This window comes from Acartia tonsa, chromosome 2 (assembly GCF_053477335.1).
Source record: "Acartia tonsa isolate MP-2025a chromosome 2, ASM5347733v1, whole genome shotgun sequence".
Lineage (NCBI taxonomy): Eukaryota > Metazoa > Arthropoda > Copepoda > Calanoida > Acartiidae > Acartia > Acartia tonsa.
Genome location: NC_137261.1, coordinates 29,240,172 through 29,255,586, shown reverse-complemented (window position 1 = coordinate 29,255,586; position 15,415 = coordinate 29,240,172). Strand labels below are relative to the sequence as shown.

Sequence of the window (15,415 nt, the reverse complement as noted above, 5' to 3'; positions counted from 1 at the left end):
ATGCCATACTGATGGTAGCCTGAACTGTATTCCGGACTGTCAGCAGACTGTTGGTAGCCACCTGAGTTGGGCCAGAGTTGCCAGCTAGTATTGCGTCCCTGCCAGGCTCCGTCAGCGGCTGGTGGGGAGCCCCTGCGGTGGTTCTGGTTTTGGCAAGGGGTGGCCTTCTTATTGACTTTCCTAGTTGGAGCTCTGCATCCTGGTGGGCCTCCATCTTCAGCAGCATGGGGGAACTTGGCTGGGACATGTGCAGTGGTTCAACAGAGTAGCGGCATCTGGTCTTGGAATGTGGGGGAACAGCCTCACTGCTGCTGGTCAACCCTGCTCTCTCCGTGCTGGGTAAAGTCTTCCACTGCAGCAGGTCACCAGTCCCCATCCTTAGGCCGGTCCCCAGTCGTTCCATGCCTGGGGGCTCCCAGGGAGGCTTGGGTGGCGGCTCCCCCACCCCCAGGTACGCGTCGGGCATCTGGGTGAAGAGCCTATTCCCCTGGGACAGCTCCCCATCCTCCAGATTGGTGAGGCCAGTGCCAGGGAGGACCTTTCCACCCCAGAAACAGGTGGTACTGGCCCTAGGGCTGGGCCCCTTTGAAATCTCAGTTCTGGTAGTAGTGTCCATCTTGGGGCTGGCCACTAAGTCTCTGAAGCTTGTCACCTTCTCATTAGGCTCAGTTGCATCGTTCAACACCCCCAGGAGGACACCTACAGGTTCAGCAACCCCCAGTCCAGTATTGCTATTTCTCGTACGTTGAGCACCAACTGAACAGGAGCTGTGCAGCGGACATTCAGTCACCCTTCCAGACAAGGGCATCTCAGGGACCAGGGGTCTGTGACCTGGCATGTGTTTGATGTTCACTGTACTCGACACAGTAGGCCAAAGTAATAACAGAAGCAGTATCTTGTAGATATAGGAGCAGAGTAGAGTAGCCGCACCGCAAGGAGGTTCGAGCCGGCTCACCCCTAGTATAAATACTATAGCTGTGTAATTAGGGTGGTAGTCCACGTAGCCGTAGGCTCGGTCCTCCTGGCTCAAGAGTTTCTGTGGCTGGCGCGCCCCCATGATAAGTAGTAGGGGGTTGGTCTGTTGGTGCCAGCGTCTTGTTTAACTGTTGAGCCTGAGTTGTTCTCCTTTCCAGTATAGCTCTTGATTTCTGTGGCAACCAGCGGATCTTAGCTTAAAGGTAACAGGGAATATGTTAGGTATCACAGATGTCTCTAGGAGCGTATCCGCTAGTGGATATATGGATAGGTAGGTTATCTATATATATACATGGCTACACGCCCATATATATATATATACGTGTATAGGAATATCCCCAGAGCTAGATAGCTTTTCCTCCTTGCTTCAAAAAAATCACGCTTCCTCTGTATATAGTTCACAACTATGAAGGTCGATGGTCCAGGTACACACCACCACTGCCCAGTGTGGGGCAGCAAGTCAGGCTCTGTCCACAGGGTGGGCGTACTTTCGTTCAGTTATCATATCAGTTTCCAGTGTTGTTTGGTGAGGTTAGTATTCACTTACTTGTACCCATGATACAAAAAAACAACCTTATTTATCACTTGGGTATTTATATATACATATATTTGTTTCACTAACCATTCAGCTTTGAAGTAGGGTTGGCAGGCTAGGAAGATGTTGAGGGTCTGAGCGGGTTTAAGGAACTGGTTTAGTTTTCCTTATCACACTGTAGACAGGGAGGGAGGAGCTTGCAAGTTTTTCTCCTAAAAAAATATCTCTGATGTATGCTATAGAATGGCCCCTCTCCTGTGTGGGTGTGTGTGTGTGTGTGTGTGTGCGTGGAATCTCCTGTCCTTGTAACGCGCGTCCGCGCCGTCAAATCCGCGCACACGGGGAAAACGCGCTCTCACCCCTCAACTCGCTCTCTCATTGGTCCGCTTCGTCCGTTGGATTTATGATATTTTCCGCACTCTGTTGCGCTATCCGTGAATGGCGCTCTGTGTGTCCGATCGCTAGCCCCACACTACAGACGGACTTAGTCTAGTGTGGGTAGGAAGGGGGAAGCGCGTGAGGGGACGGGGGTAACTCCGTCCGTTCCCCCTGTGAGGGAGGGGGGTAACTGTGTGCTGGTGTAATAGGGCCTTTTCTTCTTAATCCTAGGTTTATCTATTATATCACCCTGATTGTATTTGCCTTCAATGGAGAGGGGCCCCTCCCCTTCCCTTGGAATAAGGGGTGTATTGTTGTTGTTGTGCTGTGGGCTTGAGATTGTTTTGATTGTATATCAGGGTCTTTATTATGTTACATCTAGCTTCTATTTCTGTCCTTATCACAATTGCATAACAGATTTGTTTACCAACTCTGTTCTATTTTTAGCTGTTATCACAATACACAATAATCCAAGCCTGTTCTATTCTTAGATTTATCACAACACAACAATTTGTTTGCCAAGCTTTGCTCATAAATCTATTGTTTGGCCATCACACTAGGGTGGTAATCCCTGAAAATGTGATATAATATCTGTTTTCTAGATGGGTGGCTGCGTTGTAGCCTCTCAGGATACTCGGGGTTGACGTAGTTTTTCTCTGTTCTGGTGCACTACACTCGTATGTTAGCTCGCAGCTTGCAGCTATGTGGCATGTTTCAGCCTATCGGCGGCAGGGAATGTCCCGTCCTGCTAGCGCCGCTTGCAGCTATGTGGCGTGTTTCAGCCTATCGGCGGCAGGGAATGTCCCGTCCTGCTAGCGCCGCTTATCCAAATCCAGCTGATGGCGGCAGGGAATGTCCCGTCCTGCTAGCGCCACTGGTTCGGATCCTGCTATCTCTTGCAGTAAAATTGGCCTATTTTCAGCCGTTTACACTTATTTGGCTTGTTTCAGCCGGTCCGCAGGCCTGTTTCAGCCCTTTTGGCGCTCAATTCTCCGTTAGATATCAGCGCTGCTCGCGGTTATTCATCAAATTTCGCTGTCTCGCTTCCACAACTGCCGGATGCAGAGTTAAACTTTGCTGTCCAGGGTGGGTAATTCAGGTTGCTTGCGTCAGTTTTGCCAGATTCACTGCTGGGAGTACCTTAGCCTCAGATGCGCGTCTGCTCTACACTTGTGGTTCGCCGTAATCTCACACAGCTGTCACCAAAGTTGTGGTATCTGCCTAGGGTAAGTGGCAGACACCAGAGTTCGAATAAAGACTACGGCAGTGTGAACAGACGTGGACACCTTACTATAGAGAAGCTACGCTTCTCTAGCATTCACTAGACAAGAATCAACATCTATTTCAGTTGTCACTTTATTGAAGGTGTAAAGGATACTGAAGCTATATACAACAAACAATAACTACATGGATAGGAATAAATGATCATAACATAAAAGCATTATAATACATATACAATAGTCAGTTTGGGCAATCATGATTCCCCATCCCTGGAAAGGGTGGGGGGGATTAAGAATACAGTTAACCATAATATAAATACATATGGATTAGGAATAAAGATGGTTAAAGATAAATCATACAGTAAAACATAGATAATTGCAATGGTTAGGTAGATGGCTATCCCTGTCTGGGGCAGGCAGGATAGCCCATGGAGCAGCACAATAGGTAGATAAGCATAGAGGGGTTGAGTGGTAGGTCTGGGTACTAAAGAGGGAAGGTTTGATGATTACTTGTGACAACAACAGTCTGTGTGGGGGCAGGTTTAGATCCTTTATCCTCAGGGTTGAGGTGGTGCTGATAACTTGGTGGTTGAAGGGGAAGGTTCCGGTGCTTAAGATGGGAGAGGGAGGGGTAACACCCCTCCCTCCATTTGCAGGACAACTGAGAGATAAAATCAGTACCGTTATCTGACATCTTTTCAGGTGGCTTCATAATTGTAGAATAACAGGATTTAGCTAGGTGCGTAGCATCACTATAATGTCTTGGTTTCTGCATGGTCCAGAGCTGCCGCATACCACACTAGCATAAGCCTCTTGTTAGCTAAAATAAAAAAATGTTTACATTTGTAAAGAAAAGGAATAGCTTAGTGAGAAGGGATAAGACAATAAGATATACTGTCTATTGTGCTATCTCTGTATCCCATAGTTTAGAAGAGTTTAGTATTCACTTGCCATCTTTACAAGTCAGGCAACAGGGGAGATATTATATTTATTTATATTATATTTTACTATTTTTCTCTCAAATAAAGAATTTAGAGTTAAGATATAAAGTTTATATTCACGGTAAAATGTTCCTGGTAACGAATAACTTTAAAATCTTTGAATTTTAAAGGCGGCCAGCTGCCAAATGGCTGAACGTACATATCATGCCCACACATCTTTTTAAGCGACATAAGAAGGCCTACAAATAATCTGGAATAGCCAAGATCCAGTGATGCACAGAAAAAGCTTCATTGATAAAAAAAAGTATGTGATGTAGTCAATTTTGATCAAAAATAAAAATAAAGTGTTATAAATTCTTTTTTGAAAAAAAGAAGCAGAATCCTTTGCTTGTTAAGATTCATTATTTCCTTATTCTTAATTTTAGTGAAGTTAACTCTACGTTTTGGAATTGTTTTAGGCTTTTTAAATTTTAGATTTAATCCTTGAGATGGTTTTAAGCAATTTTTCTGCCCATCCTTCCACTTCTCATCTTAACATCTCAGCCTTAACAATCGTAAATTATTCCTACAAACCTTATAACACGAATCACTTTATTAAGAGGCATACATTTAAAGTTTAGCAAGTTTACTATAGTCATTATATATTTCCTATTAGACAGCTTGTGTAGAAATGTTTGTCTGATATTATTCTTTTATTCTAATTTAAATACTGCTGATTTACTTATCCGTTTTTTCTTGTTTAAGATGCTGACTCAACTTTAAGTTAGGAATGTGTTTTGTATTTTCTAGACGTCAAGTCGACAGAAAAAAGGGATTAAAATGTTAGATTAATCACAACCATTTATTTTTTACTGTGTTGAAACTGGCACAATTTTTCCAGTATGGCTTGGAATCCGATGAATATTCGATGGATTAGAACCGATTCTCATCCATACTGGAAAATAAATTTTAGCATCTTATCACAGACAGTTTTCCACGAATAGTAAAATCAAAATCGGGACTTCGACCTCTCAGGCCTACAAAACTGGTTTAAATCTCAGTCAATCTTTCATTTTATATTCGTGGAAGTCTGTCTATAATACGATGGAAAAATAACTATTTTGATATCCAATTTCAATATCGTCTTAATGGTTTTAATAAAATGGTCATTGGACTTGTCAAATTTTGTTTTGTTCCGATGCTTATTACTTTACTTGAACTCAATTGTCAAGTCAACTGTGTTGTATTTGTATAAGAAGAAGGATTCTTGATATGTGTACAATGAATAAAAAAAGTATTTGATGTAGTTTTCATGTTACAGAAAATCTGTACTGTAAGTATTTACTTGTTTTATTATCTACTAGCGGCTCTGTATTCGAAGAAGAAAACAGAAAAATACCCTGAAAAAATCCCAGGGCTTAAAGAAAAAAAATGCCTATAACCATCTAGGGACCTTTGTGAAGCTGCCCAAAAAGGAAGAACTTTATGCTTCAGACAAAATAACGTTACTTCCTCATATATTAGAATAGCTGCACATTTCCTTATTTATTGCGTAACATCTCAATAATCAAGTTATGTTAGAACGTATGTCCAATAACAAATGGTTAGGAAGTCCATAGTCTAGACTAAACATTAATTTAGCAACCTTGATGATTTAGTATTCTAATTATTTATTCTCTATGCATTTTCTATCTTTTATCCCAAACAGATTCTTTTTTTGCAATTAGAAATAATTTTTGAGGTAATATATTTTTTACAGGACCTAATATCCATGGTTGGGTGTCTTCACCACCCCCCCCCCCTTCTACAAATAATATGATGATTTTGTTTTAATGGGAAATATATACATTCAGAAAGCAGCCAATTATTAGTTTGATTTATCGAATGGAAATCTTTTTGAACCAAAAATGAATTTGTTATCACCTAATTATAATTTCTGTTTAATTATTACTTTGAAAGTTGTCAAAAGCAATATGTAACATATAAAAAAGCAGGGTCATTTATTTCTGTAAATACATAATTAATAGTATTTTGTTTTATTAATTTCCTTCGCATTAAAGTGTACATAATTACAGGCCTATTAATTGACTAATTAAAGGCAGCTTGACTAAAAAGTAACGTTTGATATAGAATTAATTTTAGTTAATGATCGATATATAACAATATTAGCTCTTTGATATAAACTTTTTTCTTTTTATCTCCCCATTTAATTACCGACCCTCATATTGCTGCGCCTTTTGCCTCCCTTAACACCCTTGTAAGAGGTTATAAAATGCACTTATTTTCCGAGAAAACTCTGCCACTTGACTTTGTGTCGAGTCTGGATTTGATGGAAACTCTTTTTCATTCAATTTGCCCACTTATACATACATAAACAATATTTTACTTCGCGCAGGGGAAAATGATAGAAAAAACTTAAGATATTTAAATTGTAAGATTAAAACAAATTGAAACACCAGGATAATAGAATTTCAGAAAAAGGTGGAAATGGTGTAATTTGTGGGTTGACAGTCGCCATGCAAAGTTTTTTTTTTGTAGCTCAAAGTCATGATAAAATTATTCCAGCCTATTTTGAATTCTAAAAAAAAATATTACATTAATTAATTTGTATTATATAGTAAATCATAGAAAAATAGTGTATAATTTGATTTAATCTTTATTGTTTGCCGCCTTTATTTGCATTATAAGTAGGTGCTAACCTGTAAGATGTAAAATTCAGCTCAAAATTATCTAAAAATGTTAATTTTGTTTATCCTTGTTCTCTAAACCTCTATCAATGCAATATTAGATTCAGCTATGAGATAAATTAATATATTTTAACCTTGATTCATTTAAACTCAATTCCAGAAGCATATTTAACCTTTCATCTTTCACACAGTTGAATTGATCTGGAAGAAAGAAAAAAATATTTCCATGAAGCTTTAAATTTATAAAAATCCATATTCTACCTATTTAGAAAAAAAGTTGCAGGGCAATTTTTTCAATTGCTCAAGCATAGCAAATAAGTAAAGTTAGTTTAGTACGTTATCATATTTTCATAGCAAAGACCTAACATATAGAAAATACTGTAAATTTCTGTTTGCCCATACAATTGAATTAATTTTTTTTACAATTTTTATTTCTAAATTCTGATTTGAATCAAGTAGTAGTATGTTCCCTTCCTTTGAAAAACTTGGTGTTTTACCCATCTGTTGTATCTGGTACCCTTGCACCCATGGAGCACAGCACAGCACATGCAGGATTAATTAAGGTTGTGCAAAACTTATTTCAATGTGGTGTTAAACTTCTAGCATAAACCTATACACATACTCACAGCATAGATTAATCTAACATAAACGTGGCAGGTAGCTAATTAGAGGAGCATACCATAACATATATTTGTCAATATATAAGCCTAAATAAAAGTGGTCGTGGCTGACATAATTTCAACATGTTGTGATTAACAGTAAACAGTTTTTAATTAGGTGAGGGGGTGGAGGAGGTTAGAAGTCGACCCCCCATTCCCCATTTTCAATTTCACTTTCAAGAAGACCGGGTTAAAAATGTGGGAAAATATATTTCTTGCTGCGTTCTCTCTTGGGAAAATGTCGGTACCCTCAACAAAAATTTTTTAAAACCTTCCATCGACCTATGTGAAGCTTCAATGTAAAGAAGAATTATTTCGGTTGAGTCCTTCGCTAAAAAGATATACAAAGATAGACATCCTTTATTTTTATGTAAGGATTAGTTTAAGGTAGGAAACGTGTTCTATAGTACTTAGAAACGCACACGTTTCACACTACACACACGGGCACAGACACACAAGCACACGGACACACACACACACACACACTTATCCATTCACTAACAAACAAACACACACACACACACACACACACATATTAATTCACACACAAACACTTAAATTCAATAACTCTGACAATTTCCAAACAAACACACCTATACAAATACACACACACACACACGCACACTTACAAACACATACAAACCTAGAATGAAAGACAAATAAATGTTGGAATGTTGAGAGTTGAATGGCCTCCCCTCCTGATGAAAGTTTGTGATATATAAAACTTCCTGTATTGGAAATTTATCATTGTTGTTGTTTGGTCTTTAAAATATCAAATTTAGAAATTTATTAATGTTTTTGACATTATAAAAAGTAAATATTTTTTTTAAGCAGATGATTTACAAGGAAATCATAATCTGCACATCTTTTACATAACAAAGGTTATCTCGAATGAGTGTGTTTATTAAAACGCTTTAGAATCTTCCTAAGGATTAAAAACCTTTTTGAAATTGTATAATCTATGAAATTGCAGTAGAATGAGATCTTATTGGGTGTGTCTATTAACATTTGCTTAATGATTTTCATGATTTGGATAACGCCCTTCGGACAACCAACCCTTAGCTGCATGGTATTGAGTTGCAGCTGTTCTGGGCTAAGGCATTTCCTCCACTAAAACTGGTTATATCGAGCAACTGACATAGTGGCAGTAGGAACCTTTCAGCTAGGAGATTCAAACCTATTGTCCTCAACATTCGTGAATGCGCTACGCGTTGACAGTATTATTTCTCTGAGGCTTGCAGGCAGCTGAAGAGCCATGCATTTTAAGGCATTGCTGTAGAATATAAATTTTTTCAGATCTGGATAGTTTGGAGTACGACATGGCTCAATATTTGGAGCATGCCCCTGGTCATTCTGGACACTCTGGTCACTCTCCTCATCCTGGTCATCAAACTCCACATCACCACTGTCATAAGGTACAACTAATACTTTTTTCAGTACTAGCGGCTTCGCCCCTAGCCTCTAGGGGCTTTGCCCCTAGAAAAAAAATAATTTTCTGCACCAGCACCAGCAGCACCAGCTGCACCACCTGCACCTGCACCAGCAGCTGCACCAGCAGCACCAGGAGTATTTTTTGGGGGGGGGTAAATTTTCATTTTTGGGGGGGTTGGGGGTGTCCCACCCCCCAAGAAAATAGCTTAAAACCACCACAGGACCAGTAGGTATATTCCCTGAAGAGTAGAGCCCATTCGGTTCAGCGGTTACCGAGATCTTAAGCTTCAGACGGACAGACGGACAGACGGACAGACAGACGGACAGACATCGTTCTACTTTGTATTATAGATAGCTTCGCAACTAATTGATATCCGCTGGATTAGAACCAAATCTCATAGCATTGTATTACAGACAGTTTTACATTAATATTAAAAGAAAATTAAAACAAGTTCAGTTAGCCCGAGCCTCGGCCCTCGGGTCTAACAAAACATGGAGAGCTGTCTATAATGAGATGCGATGAATAGCTATAAAAATATTTTTCTTTTTATTTGATATTTGAAATGTAATTGTTTATGACGATAAATTGTAGCTTCTCTAAAACAACTCATGGGTAGGTACGTTTAAACCAGAATCTTTAATTTAGATCTTACTACAAATAAACAGCGGGTTTACAAACTAACTTGTAAAGAAATTTTTTTGTTCTTTGCAATTTGATCATTCTTATTGACCTTTTATCTGATATGCAAAGCTTTGCTTTTTTATAGCTGTTTTACTAGCGAAGTTACTCTATAATTACTTTGTCTGTCCGTTCGTCAGTCCGTAATGCTATAGGGGAAATGTGATTTTCTTGGCTGCTTTTAAAAATAGGCAGTTGCAAATTTTAGTTTAGATCCTTTTGGACTAGATGCATTGTATACATGCATTGTTTCGTACGTATGTCTGTCGGTCATGCTTAAAAAATGTTAATGTTATTTTTTACGGTTTCGAGATTTTCTTTAAGTTTTTACTTTTTTCAATGTTATGAGAACTGAGCATCTGCTCTATAACTCACTTTGTCTCCTCGTCAATTCCATGATTTTTTTTGTGTTCGATACTTTTGGATGTTGTCATCCTTGTTTTACTGGCAATAATAGAATTAACTTTTTTTTTGTCAGGATCTCCAACAATCTAGTTACCACCTGCAGCATGACTTACATCAACACGACAACAGCCAAGGAGGACAGCAACAGCAACCAGCCACATCAAGACAACAACAACAACATGATATTCAACAACAGCAGCAACAGCAAGAACATTATGTTGTGGAGGTGCAACCGTCAAATCCTCTAGGTTAGTATGCAAATTTATCTTAGCAGATGTCTGTACCGAAGGAGATGGCTAACCGCTGAACTGATATGGTTCTCCTTTACAGTGTAGCTTCTCATTGGTCCTGGGAAAATTTACAACTATAGTTGAGGAGGGTTCCACCACTCTACTAATATAAATCGCCAAAAACACCAAAATATATTTTAAAGGGCTGCTAGGCGGCTCCTGTTTTGTAGAATAACAACAGCTTATCTTAATATTGACAAATTCTTTAGTGCCGCTAATGGCCTCTATGGCCGAAGCCTCTAGTCTTTTATATAAAGTAATTGTTTCAGAGCATTTGTACGGGACGTTGGTGAGAAAAAGTCAAACCCCAGTGTACGGCAGTGTGATGAAACCTATCCCTGACCAACTAGACATACAGCAAGACAACAGCAATACTGCTACAAACAGCAGGAAACCCAAGGGAATTCTTAAGAACTCCAAACAAACGGCGGATGGTAGTATTGGTAGTTGTAGCAGTTTTACAACATCAACAGCTGGTGGTGGCAACAGCAAGACACCTCTGTCCCCCATGAGTGATATTGTAGTAACCTACAGCCATAAAGAAAATATAGAAACCTTGAGTACCAGCAGGCAAAATAAACCTTTATTTACAATATTTAGATAATTTTGGAAAATTTTTAAATACTTTCATTCCTCATACTTCATAAGAATTAATGATCTTTAAATTGAGTCAAAAGGATAATTTACATAAGGCATAATATCATAATAAGAAGGGGATAGGCATAATTTAATGGTCGTACGCTATTTTTTACCATTTATAAATCTATTTGTGGTTAGGAGTCACAGGCTAAGGAGCGTCTAAAATGTTTGTAAAAAAAGGAGATGTCTCAACCCACTCACATTTCTAATTTAAATCAACCTTAAATCACGTGAAATGCCAACAAAATTCAAACTTCTCAAATTTACCAAAAAATATAAAATCTGTAAATAAACGGTCAATGTGTCAGGCATATGGCAAAGCCGGGCTCCGTCCTCGTGTCCCCCGGAGCTGCTGTTGGCACGGCTGCGGCTTTAGCCACGCAGACCTTGGGCAGAAGTAAAATGCTATCTAGCAAACCATATGAGGTTAGATTAACATTTTTTTATTTTCAAACACAAAAACAATACAGCCTTACAGACGAAAATTATCACTATTATATTTACTCATTAGAGGAATCATCTAAAACATTTACAATGTAAATTTCATATATCAACTAAGAAAATAAAGGTGCCACACTATTCTCTTTAGCATTACAGACGAAGGAAGGAAGGGGACAGCTGTTTACTACACTACTCCCCAAAGTTTTTTAATAACGTTTTCTTATTCGTGACTCAAATCTAATTAATTTTGATTGGTTGATTCATTAATTTGAGTGTCCAAACGTTTTAACCAATAATTGTAATATATCGTCCATTGTCTTAATACTTTAGATCCCTGGTACAGACGGCAACCGTGTAATAATGGTAGTGGGAATCTTCTCGCAAAATCAATCGATAGAAAGTTTTTTTTTTTAGAAAGTGACCTCTCCACAACTGAGTACATTCACAGTAACTGGAGGTACCAGTACCACTTCCAGACATAGAAATTCAGATGGACACATTAGGTAAGCAGCATCTCTTGGATCCTTTTAAAATACACGTACAATAACATTGTACGTAATAAAATGCATTATTATACAAATGAGATGAATAGCAAGGACGTCCAAGCTTTTTTAGGGGAAGGGGAATAATAAAAAATGAATCAATTTCATTTGGGGGGGGGGGGGGGGTAATTGCCCCTTTACCCCCCCATGAACTTGAACATCCCTTATGAATAGAATAATCATATCATATAAATTTTGTTAAAAAAGTAAAAAATCTACATATTTTAAATAGACGTAAGGACTTTCTGGTAACGATTATATAGTTGCCACGATTTCTTAACTAACTGTTACAGAAATCAATACGGAAATTTTGGAATTGACAGCATAATACTAACATGCCTGAATAAAAAGCTAGCTGTCACGGACGTGCCGACTCTAATTATAGAAAAGCATCGCTTTTAAAAAACCCTAATTTTAGACACAGTAGTGTGGACGGTTATGATAGAAGATTTGACTGTGGCAGCTCTGTAGTACAGCCAAGGATCATTATTGATCACCACACAGATTCTGACAGTATTTTCAGATCTTTTAATCTTTCAGGTAAATTCAAATAGTCAGTATAACAATATTTCTTTATATATCTACTACTTTGTATTATATAACTAACCAATTAAACCTGCAAACATTCTGCCAAGAACTTTTATTTTAAATCTAAGTTGAAATATTTTACATTAGGATTAATTAATTCGGCGTTCACCGAGATCATAAGCCTAAGACAGATTGATACCTTTCTACTTTGTATCATGGATAATTAGAAAAACAATCAAATGAAAATATAATTATAATTGTATAAGATCTGCACTGCAGGACGAAAGTGCTCCTTTTTACATTGAAAGTACGTATACCTATTGCCATAATCTAATAGTTATTCTCCCCTATGGCCATAAGGATTTGATATTGCAATTATCATTGTTGGAGAAATTGCACTTTGCATATCTATACAATACTATATATATATATATAATACATATATACATGCATTCCCAAACATTAACAGAGAAATTAGCAGCCATGCTCTAGCTAATATAGGCAATATTGTGGTACAATTAAACAAGAATGTTAACATCCATAAAATAAACAAGCATTAAACATCAAATAAAATAGTTCCTTGATTAAAAGATTTATACTATTTGCTTATAGGTAATATATTAAAATAACTAGAGAGGGCATGATCTATATGCAACCCTGTCTTGATTTTGTACTGGTCTTTAAAATCAGCTAATAGCTTCGGAAATAAAAACTCAAAATGTCCCCACAAAAGAAATAAAGCTATTTGCCAGCAGACGGAAATGGTCTCCAACACTTGGGTCAGGTAGTTGTCTGGATTATACATATACTCTTATACATTTATAGGCAATACAATATGTCAATATTTGTTTGAATCCTAGCAAACCGTCTGCAACCGAGGGACAACATTTTAGAATAGCTTTGCCTTTAACAATGCGGTGATGTGAACAAGAATGTGTTTCTAGTTGTTGTAGTTGTTGTTTGCATTTACCAGCTGGAAATCACAGCATTAACATACATTAGTTAATGTAATATTGTCAATACATGCAAATTCAATTTTTTAATAGGAAGTATTGAATTGTGTGTGTGTGTTTGCGAAGCATGAAAAAGTTGGGGGCTAGGGGCCTCTAGGAGTACTTGATGAAGAGAGAGTTGAATTCGATAACCTATTTTTTATTTTAGATTTAAATTTAAAAAGAAAAAAAAAGATTAGTTTTAAAAATCAAGTATTTTTTGGGGGGAAAGTGGATAATTTTGTTTCTTGGGAGGGAGATTGCACCCTCCCCAAAAATAATTACCAACCTTACCAGGACATATGAGAGCTACACTGCAAAAGGAGAACCATATCAGTTCAGCGGTAAGCAATATTCTTCGGTACAGACAGACAGACGAACATCCTGTTAATTTGTTAAAGGGATCATATAGAAAATTGTCAAACGTTATTTTAAAGTCTAACTGCACTTAATTCAACACAAATCTTAATCGTTAAAAGTTTTACCTTCTTTACAAAAAGTAAGGAAGAACCGGACGTAAAAGGGGTGAGGGAGGTGTAAATGGGTGTTCTTCCCACCCAAAACTAGAATTATCCCTCCCTCAAGATTTTTACCTCGCCCCCAACAGCACAAAAAAAAGTTTGGGCGTCCTAAAAGTAAGAAGCATATATTTAGCTATTTCTTTTATCTCATCATAACTTTGAAATAAACAAAAATATAAATTTTATTAAAAACTTAGTAATAAGATCAAGATCTTAAACTTGGAAAAAAAAATTATTCAAAATTCAAATTGAAAGTACTAAATAGCTTATCTTTACAATAATACTATTCTTATTTGCAGGGTTTAGACTATTGTCTGTCAAAAAAAAGACCAAAACCCAAGAACAAGACCTATTTGTCTATAAATAAAAATATTAAAATGCTTAATTTTTTACCTTTATAACAAATTTATACTGAATAAGTTTGTAATGAATAAATGCTGCGTTTTTCCTTGTTGCAGCCTTGAAATCAATAATAATAACAAGGATAAAAACTTACATAAAGTGAAGCTAAACTAAATTTTACAAGATATACCTTATCGTTAAAGGAATTACAACCAAATCATCACTAGGTCGAAACCAAGGCGAGACTTGGGGCTAGGGTTTGTATACATGAAAGATAAAAGAAATATGCAAGCAATATGAACAGCTGACTTCTAGAATAGCTTAAAAAATGAACATATTAGCCCTCTTATTGATAACAAGCTCCACAGGATAAGTTGTTTGCAACTTAAGGGCATACCGTGGTTATAAAGTAGCTTCGCTACAATATATAAATGGAAAGTTGTTGTTCTATTTGTGGATGCTGTCATCTCAAGTTTACCCACTTTGGTTGGATTTAATAATTCAGCATCAAATATTGAATAGTTGGCCCCCCAAACATTTCAAGAGAATTCTGAGATCTTTAAACTAGTGTTCCCACAGCTTAGCAAAAATATATAAACCATTGTGTCCTAAAGTTCATTTGCAATACAAACTAATACTGTAATTGCAAAGCTGTTGGAGATAATTTAGATTTTTTTTGTAAAATAGAAAAGTTTTCTACAAATACATTTTGCTGTTTTACAATATTTATTTTGCTGTTTCCAATTAAAACTCCTTTATCAGACTTTGACCCAGTTGAGTTATGATAACTGCTGAGATGTCTGTATAATTGTTTCCATGGTTAATTCTTTACCGTTAGGGTGTTTATAGACCTGTACTACCCTACATTTAATTTTATTATTAGTATGACCAGAAGGTTTAATTCTTAAATCAATCCAATCAGATGTAGAAAAAGACAGCTACTTATATCACAGACAAAATGCGTACACGAATGAAAAAACCTCTTCTTTTTTCCGTTTTTTTGTTTGTTTGTATGTATGTGTGTGTGTGTGTGTGTGTGTGTGTGTGTGTGTGTTCGTGTTCATGTATGGGGTTAATATTTGTGAGTAAACAAGCATAAAAGTGTATTGTCAGCTCATAATTGATTACATATTCTAAAAATTAACAAATTATTACATGGCTGTTGCACCAGATTTCCATGTACTCTCTAATAATGTAATACTCGCAGGTGGCTAAATTAACAAAACCCCAT

At 37.2% G+C, this 15,415-nt stretch overlaps 1 protein-coding gene across 1 annotated transcript in view; it reads left to right on the top strand.

The window, feature by feature from the left end:
* The window catches only part of LOC145309228 (uncharacterized), a 69,370-nt gene that overhangs the window by 47,893 nt on the left and 6,062 nt on the right, over positions 1–15,415 (top strand). The window contains exons 15-20 of the mRNA XM_080150326.1: positions 8,671–8,789; positions 9,963–10,137; positions 10,449–10,749; positions 11,127–11,244; positions 11,674–11,762; positions 12,220–12,341. Of these exons, the coding sequence (XP_080006452.1) occupies positions 8,671–8,789; positions 9,963–10,137; positions 10,449–10,749; positions 11,127–11,244; positions 11,674–11,762; positions 12,220–12,341 (924 nt within the window). The remainder of the gene's footprint in view (positions 1–8,670; positions 8,790–9,962; positions 10,138–10,448; positions 10,750–11,126; positions 11,245–11,673; positions 11,763–12,219; positions 12,342–15,415) is intronic.